At 43.1% G+C, this 18,523-nt stretch overlaps 2 protein-coding genes across 4 annotated transcripts in view; one reads left to right on the top strand and one right to left on the bottom strand.

The window, feature by feature from the left end:
- Gsk3b (glycogen synthase kinase 3 beta) overlaps positions 1–14,440 on the top strand; it is a 175,558-nt gene extending 161,118 nt beyond the window's left edge. For both annotated transcript variants that reach the window (XM_037209762.1, XM_037209763.1), the window contains one exon: positions 8,874–14,440. In XM_037209762.1, the coding sequence (XP_037065657.1) occupies positions 8,874–8,941 (68 nt within the window). In that variant the 3' untranslated portion in view covers positions 8,942–14,440. The remainder of the gene's footprint in view (positions 1–8,873) is intronic.
- A 2,207-nt stretch (positions 14,441–16,647) lies between these two features.
- Positions 16,648–18,523, bottom strand: part of Nr1i2 (nuclear receptor subfamily 1 group I member 2) — a 36,908-nt gene continuing 35,032 nt past the window's right edge. Inside the window, exon 9 of one of the 2 annotated variants that reach the window (XM_028881586.2) lies at positions 16,648–17,662. In XM_028881586.2, coding sequence (XP_028737419.1) covers positions 17,518–17,662 — 145 coding nt within the window. In that variant the 3' untranslated portion in view covers positions 16,648–17,517. The remainder of the gene's footprint in view (positions 17,663–18,523) is intronic. The other variant, XM_037209761.1, reaches the window with a different exon arrangement.

The raw sequence follows: 18,523 nt of genomic DNA, 5'->3' as shown, positions 1-18,523 counted from the left end.
ACTTCATGTTAAAGGTTGGACAGCCTTGCTTTAGAATGTAACAATGAGAATTATGGGCTAGAAAGATGGTTCAGCAGATAAAAGTACATGTCACCAAGCCTGATGGCCTCAGTTCGTTCTAGGAACCCATATGGTAGAAGGAAAGATCTGCCTCCTGAACACTGTGACACAGATGTGAACACACACAGATACAAAGACATGAAAACCAGTAGAGAGTAGAAAATTTCACATAACTTTTTAAAGATTTGTCTATTTTCCGTGAGTGTTTTGCATGTATATCTCTGTGTACCATGTATATGCCTGGTGCCCAAAGCCAGAAGAAGAAGGTGTTTGATCCCCTGGAACTGGAGTAGTGGATGGTTGTGAGTTGCCTTGTGGGTGCTGGGAATGGAACCCAGGTCCTCTTCAGGAATAAATGCCCTTAACCACTGAGCCATCTCTCCTGCTTCTAAAATAATTTTCTTAATGTGTGATACTGAAATAATTAAGGATGTTTATAACTTAGGTTCTGAAACATGTTGTATTCTTGGAAAGGAGCCAGTTGTAACCTGGTCATACTGCTTTGTTACAAGTTATAGTAATTTGCAAAATATATCGTTCTGTTATACATGGGTTTTATAGCTGTAAAAAACTGAAAAAGTTTAGGACTTCGACCCTGAGAGTTTATGCCCATGTTGAAGTAAATCAGGACATGAGGAAGTTAATAGAGGAACAGTCCTTAAAGTCAGAGTAAAGAGGTGCATGCATGCTCAGCAGAGGGGATTGCATTCATTGCTCTGAGCTCCCTAATGGTGAAATCAGCATCACCAGTGGTTAAGAGTTCCCACTGTTGGTTGGACAAGAAGCTCATTGGCTTTGGAGGAGTGTTTCTGGTCCTGGAGTTTCTCCTTCCAGTCCTCAGATTTGGTACTGGTGGAAATGGCGGTCAGTGGAGATTTCATCATGTTTTCAAACAGTAAGTGTGTTTTTCCTGTGGACACTCTCTTTAAGTGCTTCTCGTGTAAGCCAACAGTGTGATACCACAAGGACTAGAATTTTCTAGGGGGCCGAATGAAGGTCAGATAAGTGTGCCTCAGTACTGATGTCCACCAACGGATGAGCCTTATAAAGCTGCCTCTGTTTAGTTATGGCTTGTGTTTGGCAGTGGGAGTGACGTGCTTTAATGACATGCTTCAAAACACGTGTCCTGTTTTGCTTGCCTCGGTCTCCATGTCTGTAAAACAGTAAGGGTAGGACTGTGGTTATGTAGAGCTGTGGGAAATAAGAAACATGCAAACTCACGTGTGTAGCCCCCTGGCCTCTCAGTAGGCCCTCAGTGAAAGGAAAATGCCGTTACTAATTCTGTTATTGTTTCTGCAAAGTAAAGACAAATGCAGTAATGTTTTAAAAAGTGCTGGATGTGGTGGCTCACACTGGTAATTCTGGCAGTTGGCAGGCTGAAGCAGGAGGGTTGACATGAGCGTTCAAGGCCAGAATGGGCTACATGCGTGAGTACCAGGCCACCAGCACTTAAAGCAAGACCTTATCTCAAAACGATACAGCATCCACACACGTGGAAGGCCAAGTCTATCTCCTCTTGGATCAGTGGGAGCCCCTCTCCACACAGATAGAGTGAAAGAATGCCTTTAAGCATATGCAAAGCTCTCCTCATAAACCATTTCTGAGTCTGCTTCATGCTTCAGAGAGATAAACATTTAAACTGCAAAGCTCTAGGCTTAGATATCTGAACCTAAAAGTATTTTAAATATTGTATTTTCAAAGTCAGAATTTCTAATCATCCAACCTAAATAAACCCTAGCATGTCCTGGTTTACTGAATTAGAATATGAACCTCTAAGTTAGTACCGTGGTTGGCCTTCTTGGTTTAAGTCACTGTAATAGAAGCTCTGTTTCAAAAATAATTAGCAGTTTTGAGGCTGAGTCACTTTTAGTTTATAATGAAACTATATGAAACCACATCACCAAGAAGCAGATACCTGTCTTCAGCAGCTCGGGGATGAACCTGTCAGTCATCTAAAAAGGTTTAGACACAACAGTGAATTCAGAACTCGGGCATAATCCTGGAACTATCATCTGACCTGTGAAACGTGATTTCTACTCATGCCCTGCACGGTACAAGTGCATGGTCCAGAGCAAGGCAGCTGGACTGCAGAGCCCCTGGGTGACTGCGTTTATAGCTGGCTAGCGTGAAGATCGGGCTTTTCTGGCTTTTTTTTTGGCCTGTGAGCAAAGCTCAGTGCTAAGTAAGTGGGACAGAAGCAGAAAAGTAAGACAAGTTGACAAAAGATGATATTAACCGTGATTATTCTGACTGTCATGAAGTCAGCTTTGGACTAATGGCCAGAATTCTTAAGTGGCTTCCGGATGCCTAGATCTCAATGAATTCTTTCCACTGCTGCTTCTGGAAAAGCAAAGCAAAGAAAATTAATCTTTACATATCTGGACAGAGTCCTGAAATCCTAATCTGGGGGTACATAGTCAGTTCTTGCAGTGTTACCTCTCCAGAAACTTTGACTAATAACTTTTGTAGTCACAGTTTCTCACCCTTCTTGAAAATGGCAGAGACAGTGTGTCTGTTACAGTAAATGTTTGATCACTGTTCCTTCTGTTGTGTTGGGTGTTCAGACAGCCACTGTAGGCACAGTGATTAGAAATGCACTGGAAAGTGTTAGACTAGACAGCACTCAGAGTTGAAACTTAAAGATGACGAATCCCATGGTAGGGCTTTAGCTTCCTGGTATATCTAGTAGAAGAAGAAGAAAGGCCACCCTATACAGAGACAGGTATCACTTATCTGACAACAGAGGCTATAATAACAGATTTTGATATGCATGATAACAGGACAACCAGGGTTCTGGATGGCAAACAGCAGAAAATTGTTTGAATACATTGTGGAATCTATTTTTATATGGGTATTTTTTAAAGCTGATACTATGGAGATGGGACAGTTTTGGAAATATTGTGGGGGCACTTGTAAATCTTAAAAATCAGGTTGATGATGATGCTAAATTATAAAGGGGTGGGTGGGTGTGTGTGTGTGTGTGTGTGTGTGTGTGTGTGTGTGTGTGTGTGTGTGTGTGAAATGTTTTGTTACGTTAGAGACTGTCAGTGTTGAAATTCCTCCCCAAAAACATTTTGGTTTTGTGTTTGTTTTAATTTTATTAATTTTAATGTTACTTTCTCTTGAAAATTATATATATATAACTCTAAATTTCTTCCAGGGGTATGTGTGTGTTAGATTTTTCTCACCACCTTCAGAGGATTGTCTCAGTCACCGTGTTTGGAACCTTATATCTGGACCATCAATTCGAATTTACATACAAACCTCAGAGATCATTTGATTGAATATCAGATGAATTGAATGTGAGGGGTAGTGGGATATTTTAAGTAGAGCAGCTTTTCACTCTTCGTTGGGGATGTTAGTCTGATGAATACAGATGACTTCAGTTCACCTCTTCATCGTGTACTGAACAGAGATGATCTATCTTATGATTGTTCCAGTAACTGGAAACCTACTACTGTCAAAAAGAGCACATTCCATTTTTACATCACCATTATAAAGTGGACCCCTCCCACCCTAAAAGTGATTTCTATGTGGATTGCTTCAGTAATTACTTCACAATCCACATAGGAGTATAAGCTCAGCCAACCAAACTCCTGAGAGCAGCTCTCAGTCCTGGAGAAGATGTTAAATTGTATCACGGGTATGTTCTCAAGTGTCAAGGCATTTGGTTTTCTGTCACTTGTGTATCACTTACACATTTCATAAATATGCCATTTTTTTTGTTGTTGTTGTTTGCTTCTATCTAAACAAACAAAATATGTCAAAGGGGACAAGGCAGGGTCTACTAGAGATAGGATGAGAAACCAAGCAGGTCTTGCTGGAGATTAATCACCTGAGAGTGATTGGTAACTGCTCTTCTTTGCTTAGCTTTAAACTAACTTTATATAATTGTCATTTACACATGACTCTCAGAACAACAACAAAGACCCTCAGGAAATGGCTGTTGTCAAGAAAATTCGCAGCCCTTTTTCATTAAAAAGAAAAGTAGCCCTATGAGAGATGGAAATTAAACTTGTCCTGATTTGTTAGGAGAGCTAGAGTGCATGAAGTTTCTAGTGTCTTCAATATTTATTAAATAGGTTCTGGAATCCGTTTTAGAATTGTTTCTTGTACTGTGGCTTCTGAGTTAGAAGACATTTAAAGTGTGTAATTTGCCCTTTCTTCAGGTTGCATTTTGTTGATTAGGATTCCTGTTTTCCTTCCTGGTTGAAAACCTTTCTATGAAAAAGGGATTCATGATTTGAGTTGAATAAGGTCTCTCTTCTGTCATTTTACCTGGTGGGGGCGGGGGAGCGGGCTGAACTTGTAGATCTTGCCTTGAAAGCTCTTGCTGTTTCCTGATCTGAACCAATTCTGGCCTGACTGCTTAGGTTTACGTTCTTTTCAGTTCTTTGAGCATGCGTGTCCTCTAAAATAGTGAGCCCATCGGAGCCTTTTCGTTGATTCTTTACCCCTTTCTTTATAGTAAGAGTATTTGTAATTTCATGTTCAAAGCTACAGGATGGTTTTAAATACCGTTTCTTCTCTGTTACTAGCTCCTTTGAAAATTCTTGACTCAAGCTAACCTCTTCCCTAAACTGTTTGAAATCTATTTTGCTGGAGTCTACCTAAGTTTTAGACATCCTGTATGGTCTCCTCTTTCATTCCAGAATTCCTCTCATCTTGTACATCACTAGCCATTTCTAGGTGGGTAAGAGTGATCCAGAACAGTTCCCCTGGCTGTCTGTCTGGTAGTTGTTTTTGTGTGAATTCTGTTCACGGGCTGCGGCTGCTGCATCTCGTTCCATCCTGACTGTCTGCCGGTTTCGCGGTGTTTTAGTTAGTGCCTGCTGCAGCATTTACCCCTGGATGCCCACCCTGCGTTTCCCTCCCTGATCCTGTCCTTCCCTCTTTTCTCTATCTCAACTCAAATATATAGAATTTTAGAAAATTGTGGGGCTGTTTTGGGCTTTTTTTCTCTCTCTCCACTAAGGATGCATAGTTAGTTTGGGTTATAGTGTGTTCTTGCTTCCAGAAGTAACCACAGATAATGTTGTTTTGTGCCTTAGTCTGTATATGAGTAGCCAGAGAGATGTGCGTTCTATGAATTGGGCTCATGCTATTTTGAATGTGGAACTGTACTGTTATAGACACATACTGTATTACTAAGTATATACTAAGTATGAAGTGAGTGCCTTTCTAAAGCTTTGTGGTTATTCACTTCATTTATTCCTTAGTTTTAAACAATAGAGTTGTATTTAAGGATTGATTGACTCTTTGTTGTTTTTGCTCTTGTGAAAAATGCTTTGAAACTTATCTTTACATAAAGTCTTATTTAACCCTTTAAATGGTTTGGGGAGTAATGTTAAATAAAGGAATGAGGAATTTGATAGTTTTTAATACAGACTGTCAAATCGCCTTCCACAAACCCTGTCCCAGTCTATACTTTCCATTGCAGTAAAAGTACTTCTTCGTTTCCCAGCAAAGCAGGGGTGGTATGTGTATGTACTTCTACATGCCACCACAAGAGATGGCTCAGCAGTTAAGAGCACTGGCTGCTCTTCCAAAGGTCCTGAGTTCAATTCCCAGCAACCACATGGTGGCTAACAACCATCTGTAATGAGATCTGGTGCCATCTTCTGGCCTGCAGGGATACATGCAGGCGGAACACTGTATATATAATAAATAAATCTTTAAAAAAAAAAAAAAAAAAAAAAAATGAAGTACTGTCTCAAAAAATACAACCAAACAAATAAGAAATGATTGGAGGCTGGACCGATGGCTGAGTGGTTAAGTACTTATTGTCCAAGCAAGCCAGAGTGCCACAGATTGGATCCCTGCACTGGTGTGAATGCCTTGTGAGTGTGGCTACCAGCCTGTGATCCCTGGAAGGTGGAGATAGATTCCTAGAGCAAGCAGACTAGGAGACTTTTGAAAGAGGTGAGCTCTGGGTTTGATTGAGAGACCCTGCCTCAGAGAATAAGGTAAAAGAAAACAATTGAGAAACAGTTGTTTATCCAGTGTCGTCTGTCTTATCTAGCTAAGACAATCCTATACAGTTTGGTAGAAACACTTGAGTATCACAGAGTCTAGGTCAATGATGCTTTCCTCTGAGTACAACCCTTAGTGGCATTTTAAGTTCTTTGACATACTGATGTATTCATTGTTACTGCTCTGAGTTGCCATCCTGAATTTTAGCAACTTAAAATAGGGTAAACATTATCTGGCATTCCTTCTCTAGGTTAGGAACACAGAAGCCACCTGGCAAGGCAGGGATCTGAATGGTGTGGTTAAGCTGTGCATATGTATTACAGCTTCCAGTTTAATGTTTCTGAGATTCCTGAGTATGTGAGTGAGTGGGTCTCTGTGTCTCTGTCTGTTTTTCTTGCCTTTTCTTGGGGTCTTTTCCTTCTGTGTGTTTTGTCCTATTCTGGCGTGTTAATTTTTGTTCTATCTTACTATATTTTATTTTTATTGTTATTGTCTTATCCCTTAGAAGTCTGTTTGTTTTCTAATGAGAGACAGCAAGGGGGTGGATTGGCATGGGAGGGGACGTGGGGAACAACTGGGATTAGTGGATGGAAGGACAACCATAATCAGAATATATTCTGTGAGAAAAAAATCTATTTTGAATACACGGGGGTGTTATCTAGGGATGCAGTTATCTGATGGCTTCTTGGGTTAGAAGATGTACTTCCAGGCTGGATCCTTCATGTGGTTAACAAGCTTGTATTGACAGGAGGGCTAACCATCCTTTTTGTGGACCTCATCATGGTGGTATTGTGGGAGTGTTTTCCATCTTATCAGCTGGCTCTCCTTAACACCAAGTGATTCCAGTAGAGAGAGTAAGGTAGAAACCATGTGTCTTTTCTATCCTAGCCTTAGAAGTCACATCCCTGTTTGTGGGAAAGGACTGCATTAAGAGCCTAGGTGCCAAGAAGCGTGAATCACTGATGTCACTCTGGAAGATGCTCCAGTCTATTAAGATGGTCTTAGGCCTTCCTTCCTCTTCCCAGAGCAGATTGTTTTCTGATCATGTAACTGGAAATGGGTTTACAAATTTTATTATTCAGACTGTAAACTCATTTCCAGTTACATGATGACATGCACTTTGTGCATTTCATGGTGATCGTGCAAACAGACTTTGAATTTACTCAAAGAAGGGGAGAGTAGTTTGGACTAGGTCATACACTAATGGGCTATAGCTCATGAAAGGACATCTGAAAACTGGTAGCTATATAGGACTTTGCCAAAGAGTAAGGTACCATAAATGCGCAGGTTGCCGGTGTGGGTGGGGTATTCAGTGCACTCGCCTTGGCTGGCCTCCGCTGGCTCAGCCAGTAGCCGCCATGGCCAGAGCTGTCCCAGTGCTAGTTTATGTGCGGATGTAGTGGGCGCCTCTCAAGTCCTGGGCTTCAATATGGAACAACAGTTCCTCCTGGCATCTGCTCAAAGTGGGGAGCATGTGTGTTGGTGGGGAGTGGGGGACATGTGTGTTGTTTGGTGGAAAGTGGGCATGTGTGGTTTGGTGGGAAGTGAGAGATACGTGTGTGTTGTTTGGTAGGAAGTAAGGGACCTGTGTGTTGTTTGGTGGGAAGTGGGGGATGTGTGTGTAGTTTGGTGGGAACTGAGGTGTGTGTGTTGTTTGGGGGAGTTAAGGGACTCGTGTGTTTGGTGGGAAGTGATGGACATGTGTGTTGTTTGGTGGGAAGTGTGGACTTGTGTGTTGTTTGGTGGGAAGTGGGGGGCGTGTGTGTAGTTTGGTGGGAAGTGATGGATGTGTGTGTTTGGTGGGAAGTGATGGACATGTGTGTTGTTTGGTGGGAAGTGATGGACATGTGTGTTCTTTGGTGGGAAGTGATGGACGTGTGTGTTGTTTGGTGGGAAGTGGGGGGCGTGTGTGTAGTTTAGTAATGATTGTGCATGTGCTGACAGTTGTGTAGAGCACAGGAAATGCTGCAAAAAGGATGCTTTGGATGGAACAGTACAACCCTGAAATAACTCTGGTTTTGCAGGCTTCTTCTGAACCGTCTTTACTACAGCCTGTGCCTGAATCATGACAGTGAAGGAAGGCCAGGGGACCTGTCATCGAGACAGGACTTCTTGTTGTATTCATAGTACACTAAACTTGGGTGCCTGCACAGTCTAAGGAAGCCACGAATACACCTTAGCCCCAGGGATTCACTGATTGCTGGGGAAGGCTGTCTGCTTGGCTTTGGAGAGTATGTCCTGGTTCATGTGCCATGTACCAGTGAGTTATGATGTCTCCATGCCCAGGCAGTATGACTCTTAGGTCGCCTCATTTATATGAAAGTAGAACTGAAGCAGCTGTGAGTATTTTGAGGTAAAAATGAATGAACTAAACAAAAGCATTCACGTGTTCCCTGTCCCGCCCCAGGGGGTTAAATGTGTATAAGGGCAGATTATTTGGGGAAGAGGAAAATGAAGAGTTTAGGAAGTCCAGTCTTGATAGAGTAGTTATGGAGCAAGGTTCCTGTGCGTTCTTGGACACTGTCCTGTCGTCACTGGATCACAGCGTGAGCAGATGCCTGTTGGAACATGGCTCTCAATCTTGAGTTAGTTTCCTAGCTGTGCGTTCATTTATCTTCGGGGAGCCAGACTCCAGCCTGAGTCTGTCCTGTCTTCCCCACACCAGCACCCTCACTTAGCTCCAGACAGAAAGGAAGTCATACAGCTCTCCGCTTGAACCAGCATATCAGATAGCAGCAGCTTTGGAAGGCCACAGCCCTGTGTGCGGGTGAAGCGGTGTACTTGTGCTCTTTGTGGTGTCTTAACGTTGCTCATGCTCTCTCGGGACTTTGGATTTGCAGATACTAATGCTGGAGACCGTGGACAGACCAATAATGCCGCTTCTGCATCAGCTTCCAACTCCACCTGAACAGCCCCAAGTAGCCAGCTGCGCAGGGAAAACCAGCAGTTACTTGAGCGGCACTCAGCAACACTGGTCACGTTTGGAAAGAAAATTAAAAAGAGGAAAAAAAAAAACAAAAACAAAAAACCCTGTTCATTTTAGTGTTCAATTTTTTTATTACTGTTGTTCTTATTTAACCTTGTAAAATATCTATAAATACAAACCAGTTTCATTGTGTTCCCACTTTTCAAGAGATCCAAGGGGTAGGAGGGGTGGGGGTGGGGGGAGGAGCAGAGCGCCAGAACACACAATCTCTCCCACGACAATCTTTCTTTTTCTTTTCTTTTTTTTTTAATCAGACGTCTGCTGTTGTATACCTTAAAAACCAGACTCCTGCCTCATGCCCCCACCACGACAGAAGAAAACCTGTTCTGTGCTGGTTTCTTTTCTGAATTTGTTTCCTTTTCAAGTCTGGTATAAGACTTTGATACAGTGCACAGCTTGAAATTGGTTGGGAGCTTAGCGGGTGTACTCAACAGGGACTTAATGTCACTTGTATAATGTGTATGTATCCTCGGGGATTTGAAGCCTTGCCTTTGGCATGTTGGTGGCAGGTGTGACAGACCAAAAAAAAAAAAAAAAAAAAACAAAAGAGAGAGAGAGAAGAAATGTGTATTGTTCGTAGCCCAGGGAGGTCACTAAAGTCTGAAGCTCTAAGGGAAGATTTGTGATTGATTATCTAAGGTTTGTTTTGCTCTTGACCAGTGCGAGCGAGCGAGTGTTGCAGCTGCTGACTTAGGAAGGCTGCTGGAGAGAGAGCAGCAGTCTGCGTGCCCCGGGGTGGATCTTGGGTCACCTGACCAAAGGCTGTCTGCACATCTTCGTATTGTTTTTAGCTGGTGCCCCAAGATGAGGCTGCACGTGATGTTGAGTGCGCAGCTCGGGGTGCATCAGGAGGCAGATGTCAGGAAGGCAGCAGGCCAGAGCCAGATCTCACCACTGTGAATGAGTTTGTCCAGAGTTTCCTAAAGTTATTTCCCTTAGAAAAATACACTTGAGAGAAGACATTATAGCTAACTAATGTGAACTGTAACAGTCTACTGCTCTATTTTTTCATATTTTAATTGAAAATCAAGCTTGCAAGAATTTCCACATTCTTACACATAGTTCTAATTTTAAATCCAAATCTAGACTGTGTATTTAATTTCTGCTTTTTTAACATCATGCTTTTAAAATTTATTTATTGATGCATGTCAGATAAGCCATTCTGATTTTAAATGGTAGGCATATTCAAAACCACACATCAAAATGATAAAGTCACCTGTACCTGCTGACTTTATAGGAAAACTGATAAAATATCAATGTGTATATATATGTTATATATACATATATTCATTACTGCCTTTTCTTTTTGTCTACAGTATCAAAATTGACTGACTGAATCATGAAAAGAATGTTCCCTCAACCATTAAGAGTTTTGTTTTAGTTTTCTTTGTTTATCAGTGAATGGTGTAAGAATCAGTCTCTTGTTTTTTGAAGAAAAAGCAATATTCCTTGGAAAGCAAGGAGGATTGAAGGAGTACGTTTGAGTGAGGAACAGAATTCATAACTAGTTTGTTGATCCTTTTAAGGTTGGTATCTTTGTGGGCCTTATATACTCTAAAATGAACCTTGGTGCTTATGGGCCATTACTTGACCTACGAATCTTTAAGGCACAATCAGTTACCTTTTACATTTAAAGATCACTGAGTGATGGCCGCCCTTTCCTTCCTTCCCCTTCGTCCCCACGCATCTGCGAAGGTCAGCTGACGGCGAGGACTGCAGAGCCCTTGGTTGTGTGACCACCCCAAGTCGTGTGGGGGTCCCGCCCTCCAGGTGGTTGGGAAGAGGGGTCTCTCGGCAGCCCTCGTTCAGGCCCCAGTACCCTGTCATGCCTCCTGACCGTGTGTGCGCGACTCTCCAAGAGAGCTGTGCAGCCTCCGGAATGAGTCGATACCTAGAGAGACAGACCGCGGGGGCCATCTGACTCGTACTCACTGCACAGCGAAGCTCTTTGGGCCACAAAGGGGTTTCTCAAACCTCGGCTTATATCAGAGTTCACAAGAAAGGAAGCATGCTCAGTCAAACCAAATCAAGCAAATAGGCTTTTACCTTTGTGAAGTGCTTCTGAGAGAGAATTACAGTTTGAAGGAATTCTGAAGTCAAAGTATTGGGCAGCATAGTTCCTTGAAGAGGTGACGTGGAAGGCCATTTTCAGAAAGACTTTGTAAAGAATCTGGACAGGCAGGTCTGTGGCCTAAGAGGGGGAACCCGCTTGCAGATTAAACTGCCCAGCCAGACACAGACACTACTCCGGACTTGGTGTACTTGCTAGAGTCCATAAAAAATCAGTGCTTGTTTTAGCAAATATTCCCCACCCCAACCCCCAGATAGGGTAAGAGAAGAGTAGAGGAAAGTCAGGTGCTTTTCTCGAACGTGTGTGTGTGTGTGTGTGTGTGTGTGTGTGTGTGTGTGTGTGTGTGTGTGTGTGTGTGTGTCGGCGCATGCGTATATGAGGGCTGAGGTGCACGATTTTTCTTTCTCAAGGATCATGGCAGGATCACAGAACTCTTACACAAGTGAGATCCAGGTCTCCGAATATCTTTTTGTAAATAATAATAATTAAAAGCTCCTCACCAAATTCAAGCTTGTATATTATATTTTCTTTCAATGTTTTTAAATTTAAGTTTTATTGTTTTGTATGTAAATATGTGGACCCAGGAACTGTTATTAATGAGCAAAAAGTTACTGTTCAGGGCAGTGATTCTGTTTAATAACCAGACAAAAATGTAGACGAGCTTTTTAAAGCCATATAGTTTTAACTCTGTACAGTAGGTACCGGCCTGTATTATTGTAACAATAACTCTAGCAATGTATAGTGTATCTATATAGTTTGGAGTGCCTTCGCTTCCATGTATTTGGGTTTCTTTGTTTTGTTTTTGTTTTTTAATCGATTTCTTTGATCCATGCGTCCCTGTCTGTCCCCTTTCCCTCGGAAGTTACAACGTAACAGCACCTTCGCCCCCTCCACAGTTTGCGTGGGGGAGAGGGAGAGGAAACCATGTTTGGAATCTCACTTCAGTGTAACCTTGCCTTGGTTTTGGTTCTGGGTGTGTCTGTCTCCTCCTCAGTAACAGCGACCGACCAGTTTCATTTCACACTTCGTCCCTGCAGGGACTTGGTGGAGCGCGGTGAGTCCTAGAGCTGGAGGTTCTCACATCGCTTGGGTTTGCTCATCCTCTCCCCAGGCCCTGACGTGGGCCTGACAGCAGATTCTGGGAACTCCGTGCTAACTCTCTCCTTACCTACTTCCCTCCCAAACAAGAGAAAGAGGCGTTGGTTTTGTTTTTGTTTTTTTAAATAAGTCACACTGTCTTGGTGGCATTTGGGTTTGATCCGTCAGTGGTCGGGGTGCCCTGATGACGTCATTAGCAGTTACTGGCCCGGGTGCTGTGCTGAGGAGGATTGTCAGATGGACTCTAAGCCCGTCCCTCCCTCCTGCCATCTTGTTGGATGAAACATCATTTGAATTTCTTTTTAAAAAATCAGTTTCCTAACTGTGCCTAATATGGCCTTTTGAAAGAAAAAAAAAGTATCCATTTTGCCACCAACTACTTCCTTATGTCTTGAATAGAAGAAGGAAAACAAAACAAAAAAAACCACTACCAAACCAAAGGTTGCTATTTTTGAGACGTCCTGTGTTTATTGCACATGGCAGAAGACTGCACCTTCTTTCCCATAACATATGGTGTCATTTTTTTAAAGTCCTTGATTTTTTTAGGCCCATTTATTAGATTTGTGTTTTAGCAAAGTATATCTACCCGGTCATCCTGTCCACGCCAATGCAGAGGTCCTATGAGGATTATATTCTCTATCCCTGTGGATGTAAAGACACTGGCATTTCTGTTAACATTTCCTTTCCCTTTGCAAGGGTTTTAACTTTGGAATCTTCCAAAGGAAGTTTGGCCAATGCCAGATCTCCCAGAGTTGGGGTTTTCTTTTTGTTTGTTTCTTTGTTTTAAATCGAAAATTGTGTCTGGTTCCTGTTCACACTACTGATTGTTCTGATCACAGAGATGAACACGTTTCTCCCCAGTATGAAAATAAGCATCCTTTATGGTGAAACCTGTCTTTTCTGGTAGACACTGAAGCCACTGAAAATAAAGAAACAGCTAGAAGCACAGGAGAGTCCCAGACTGAGGTCTCCTTTGAGAGGAAGGCTCCGGAAGTGATCCCTGGGGTCTGGATCTTTTCCATGGGGTTATGCCATTTTATTCAAGTTTGTCGTCCGTGTGTATCTCCACAATTCAAGCAAAACGACAGCCAGCACATGAGGGTTAGCTTGACAAAGTAGACTACCTTGTGTTCATTTTTAATTTTTTTTCTTACTATATCTGTCTACAGGCAGATACAGATAGATGTATGGAAATGTGCTTGCCTGTAAAATTTGCATTTATAAACGTGTTGCCGATGGATCACTTGGGCCTGTACACATACCAATTAGCGTGACCACTTCCATCTTAAAAACAAATCTAAACAGAATTTATTATTATTATAATATATATATATATATATATATAAAGGACTGTGGGTTGTATACAAACTATTGCAAACACTTGTGCAAATCTGTCTTGATATAAAGGAAAAGCAAACGCTGTATAACATTACTACTTGAATGCCTCTGTGACTGATTTTTTTTTTTTCATTTTAAATATAAACTTTTTTGTGGAAAGTATGCTCAATGTTTTTTTTCCCCCTCCCCCGTTCCCTTGTAAATACATTTCGTTCTATGTGACTTGGTTTGGAAATAGTTAACTGGTACTGTAATTTGCATTAAATAAAAAGTAGGTTAGCCTGGAAATGAAATTACAATTCACAAGTGTGTGGTCCTTATTTCAGTGCCCACCTCTCCTCCTTCACCCCGCCCACTTTACCATTGCAACATGTAGTCACGTCGCCATCCGCTCTCCCCTCACCGGGGAGACATGAATCCTTGTTAGCAAAGTCAAGATACGAACACACGACTCGCATTCTTTGAAATGACCTTGCTCTGATGTGTAGACAGGAGGTGCAGCTTCCGGCTTGGAAACCCCTGGACTTAATGTAGAGGAAGTTTTGCAGACACTGTTTTGGAAGGAAAGATAATCTCCCTGAAAGGAACAGTTGTAAAAACATGTGTACGCTGCTGTCCTTGGTTACTGTGTCCATGGTTTGGTGTGACTGTATTTTCTTTTCACTCCATCTTATTAGTGATGGTCTTTGGGAGTCTCTGTAAAACATGACCACCATGGACAGTGGGTCTGTGTCACCCATATAACCAACACGTGTTTGAGTCTGCTCATTTCCAATACTGGATAATATATGTTAACATGTTATGTCTCTTAGTGCAAACAGAAACATTTTTTTAGGGCTGGCTCATTGTCAGGCCTAAAGGTTAGAAATAAGGTCATGTGACTGCTGCTTCAATAAAGACAAATTTATATTCGATTAAGTGTGGTCTTTTATTTAGTGGGCTAGTTATATTAACACTTTTCGAAGGAGCTCCATGTGCCGCCACCTGCCTGTAATTCCAGCACTGGCAGAAGGGGAGGAGAGGATTGGATCAGCAATGGGGTGGTTTGGGTATATTGCCATCTTGTTTAGGTCCTGTCTTGGCCATTTGGGGTGGGACTGAAGACCTGCCAGCTATTCCTTGAAATCATGAACGGCTGGTTCTTATTTCTGAGGCCTTCCAAAAGGCAGTGCTGAATTGTAGGAGAGCAGCAGGGATGTCTTTCTGAGCATCTTGAGGTGTTAGAGTGCTGTGGCTATGGAAAAGAAAAGCAACCTGGGAGAAACGGAACTGCTTTGGAGACCGGTGAGCTATCTGGAGCTGGGGTTGCTGGTTAAGTGATGGGGTGGGGGTGGGTGGGTTAGTTGGTTTTTAAGTCTCTTTTTTTTTCCAGAAAGCAAGGGCCACTCCTGGGCCTCCCACATGAAGATTTGTTATTCAGGTCAAGACTCTGGACACACGGACAGTGGCTGCTGAGTCTTTGAGTAATGGGAGAGCCAGAGGTATACAGTGGCTCACAGATCTTTTCTCCCGCACTTTGGAAATGGACCATACCCTCTTGAGTGGGAAAGCAGAAAAAGAACCATCGACGCCAGGATGCCTAGAGACCAGTGCTTGCTTGTACTTGTTCAGAAGTTCAGGGAGGGGGGTTGAAGAGGAACCAGAAGTTGGAGAAGCAAGAAAGTTGGATCTCTGAGTCTTAAAACTTAGCCGTGGTTGCTAAAAGGATGTGTATCCTGTGTGCATTGTTTTGTGCAGCCTATCTTGAACATTAGGCCCTGTTGGCCCTCTTGGAATGAGTGCTTACTGTCTAATTCCTATGCCCTAATACCAGGTTAGTGTTTGGATCACTGCCTGGGTGTTTTAAAAATCAGCTGGGGGTGGGGGGTATATCCTGTATTACATATTAATCTTAACCTTACTTCTCCGAACCCACCCAGTCTAACCCCTGTCGGGCTTTTGAATGAGTAGCACACAGAGGTAACTTCCCAGAGGAAGGAAAGATGCATGTATGCTTTATGAATATAGTTGAATAGAATTTAGACTTCCAAGTGAGAAATATATTTCTAGTTATGACCAAGTCTTTAATTATTCCAAATTTCATGGAGTGAAACCTATATTCATGAATTTGTTGAGAAGGGCTCAGTTTTTCTCTCCCAAACACAAATGCTTTCATTATCTCTTTATGTAGAAATTAGGGGGTGAGGGTGATAGGGAACATGCTTACATTTTTGATTTGTGTTGATCTGGTGTTATTGCAGTTTGGCTAGAGTTAAGTAATTACCTGTTCCTTAAAATTCAGTTACTTTCTGCTTCCTTTGCAACCGAATATTATCACACACTTCAAACTTAAGTTAGTACATTTTATATTACGATATGTATATATTTTTATATGTAATAATCAAGCACAATAGCTAAGTGATTTTGATGTTCTACCAGCAGATCGTCAGGTTTATAAAGGGTAACACTGAAATTGGTAGAGTGCAAATGTATATGCGTGGTTTTGTTTGGTTTTGGGGATGAGGAGCTGTATTTCGTGTTTTTGAGACACTGTCTCACGTTGCCCAGACTGTTCTGTGTTCTTACCTCAGCCTCACCTTGGCTCTGTTTTTATTTCTTTTTTCTCATTCTCACATTTTTATTTTCTTCCCCCAGAAAAAAAAAATCCAAAAATAGGGACTGGAGAGATGGCTCAGCGGTTTAAGAGTACTTGCTTTTCCAGAGGACCCGAGTTCGGTTCCGAGCACCCACGGCAGGTGGCTCACAACCACCTGTAACTACAGCTCCAGGGGATGCAATGCCCTCTTCTGACCTCCTCAGGCGCGTGCATGTGCGCGCACATACACACACACACACACACACACACACACACACACACACACATACACACACACAAATAAACAAAATAAATCTTTTCAAAAATGTTTCAAAATTTCATTATTGAAATCCTCTTGTCTTGATCTGATGTTAAACCCAGGAGCATACTTGCTTAGTTCTTAAGCGTGGAACACCTCATGGGAAAGTAAGGCCTACCTTTTGAAAAGGCCCAAACAGTTCTACAAACTATTATAAATGAGGCAAATCCTTCCTTACACTTGAGCTTTGAGGATCCAGGTGTACTCAGGAGTTCAGTGTACACAGGTAATTCTGCAATCACACGTTTATTGTCTATACTGTAGCTTGTCATAGATCACCCTGGTGTTCCAGTTTGGGGAGCAAGCCAGACCCCGGTCAGATTGGGAGCAGATGTACCCACACCAAGTCACATACAGGTCCCCACAGCCAAGTTCCCACCCTCCCTCAACAAGCACCTGGCATCTGGAACCTTCAGCTGTCTTCCAGTTACCCACAGGACCGTGGTGCAGCTCAGAACCCACGTAAAGCTCCTTGACGATGTCACATGCCCTTTCTTTAGATACACATTAGCTGTTAGGAGAAGTGTTTTTTTATAAGCTATTAACAGCCATTTTAGCTTTGTCTTCTTGCTGAGATTAGGATCCACATCTGAGTCCAGGCTGTATTGTATCATCCAGAGCAGGTCACGTTGTTGGTGATTAACTGTGTTTGGTCAGGTGTGGGGACCTGAGTGATGTGTCCAGAACAAGGTCATGGCAAGCTTCTGGCATTCAGCAGTGACATTAATGAACCTGATGGTGAGCTCAAGTCTGGAACACACAAACAGCTCAAGAGAAAGCTTGGGGTTGGGAATGTGTGGGGCGTGTACCCCCTTACATAGCTTGACCTGGTCCCTCCTTTCCCACCCAACACTTTAGAATTTAGTGGGATTTGGTGGTTTATCCCCAACCACAAGGATGGGGCTAACCTATAGGCCAGCACTTGCCACAGGCTGACCTTGGGGCTCCATGTCCTTTGCCTGAGGAATGCATGCTGGTCAGCTGTAGTCATAGGACATTGCTGGCTATCAGTGTGTCCATCCGCCTAGCCCTAGAAGTGACAATTCCGAATGTCTGGATCTGGCTGTCCCGTGAGATCTCCACCCAGGGGCAGCCGCTCAGCCATCTGTGCTGCTAAGTAACTCCTGCATGAGGGGAGTGGCGAAGGGATGGGAGTCTTGGATACGAAGCAGCTGCTGGGTCTGCTGGGCATTGATACTGCGCAGCTCCGTGAGGACCGCCATAATCTTCAGGAACAGGAACCTGTAGGCAGCCAGAGAAGAAGCTTCAGCCCACCCCTTTCCATCCCACCAGACTGACCCTGTCCTGAGAGCACGCAAATTCAATCTGGGAGAATCCGAGATCAGCCAAGCTGAGGATATCTGGAATCCCTTCAGCCTCTGTGTGAGAAGGCAGAAGCTGTAATCTACCCCTTCCCGCCCCACCCCCACCAGCTTGAGTCCTTGTACTCAGAGACCCCTGTGGAAAGTTCAGACCTTGCGGGTGCCAGATTCATGGGTTAATATGGAGGTGAGGGGAGTCGTCATCTAGGTTAATGTCTTGACTGGGCTGCATTGCAGCTAAGACCTGCAGGCTGGAGTCCTTTCCCGGATCTCTCACTACGTCCGACATCTGAACAACACACTTACCTTGGTTTCCCCATAATAGGTGAGGAAGCTAGCACCTACAGCCTCCTTACAGAAAGTAACCCAATAAATAAAGATGTAACCACCCCCCAGCATCCCGGGATACTGAACAGAAAAGAAAGCAAGTACGGGCCAAGTGGTGAGCGGACCTTCGAGTCTGCACTGTAATACCCAAAGCTGGCCTTAATCTTCAAAGCCTTAGGATCGTTACCAGGTTTGTTGCTGTCTTCATGCCTGTGGACATGGGGCTGGCCACTAGGACACAGGAATCCAAGGACTGGCTTTGGGAGCTCTTATCTATGCCAATCCCCAAGCAGGTTTTCTTGACAAGCTTGAGCTTTGACAATCTTCTAGCTGCCAGGCTCTAGCCCTCCACCCTGTGGAATCCTGGGCATTGCCTTGGCTGCCTTGTAGCATGGTGTTGGTATCCACCTCAAGGGAATGTTTGGAACATTACAGGTTATACTATACATAAAAT

This window comes from Peromyscus leucopus, chromosome 12, assembly GCF_004664715.2.
Source record: "Peromyscus leucopus breed LL Stock chromosome 12, UCI_PerLeu_2.1, whole genome shotgun sequence".
Lineage (NCBI taxonomy): Eukaryota > Metazoa > Chordata > Mammalia > Rodentia > Cricetidae > Peromyscus > Peromyscus leucopus.
Note: the sequence above shows the minus strand (reverse complement) of the source record. Positions and strands in the feature narration are given on the sequence as shown.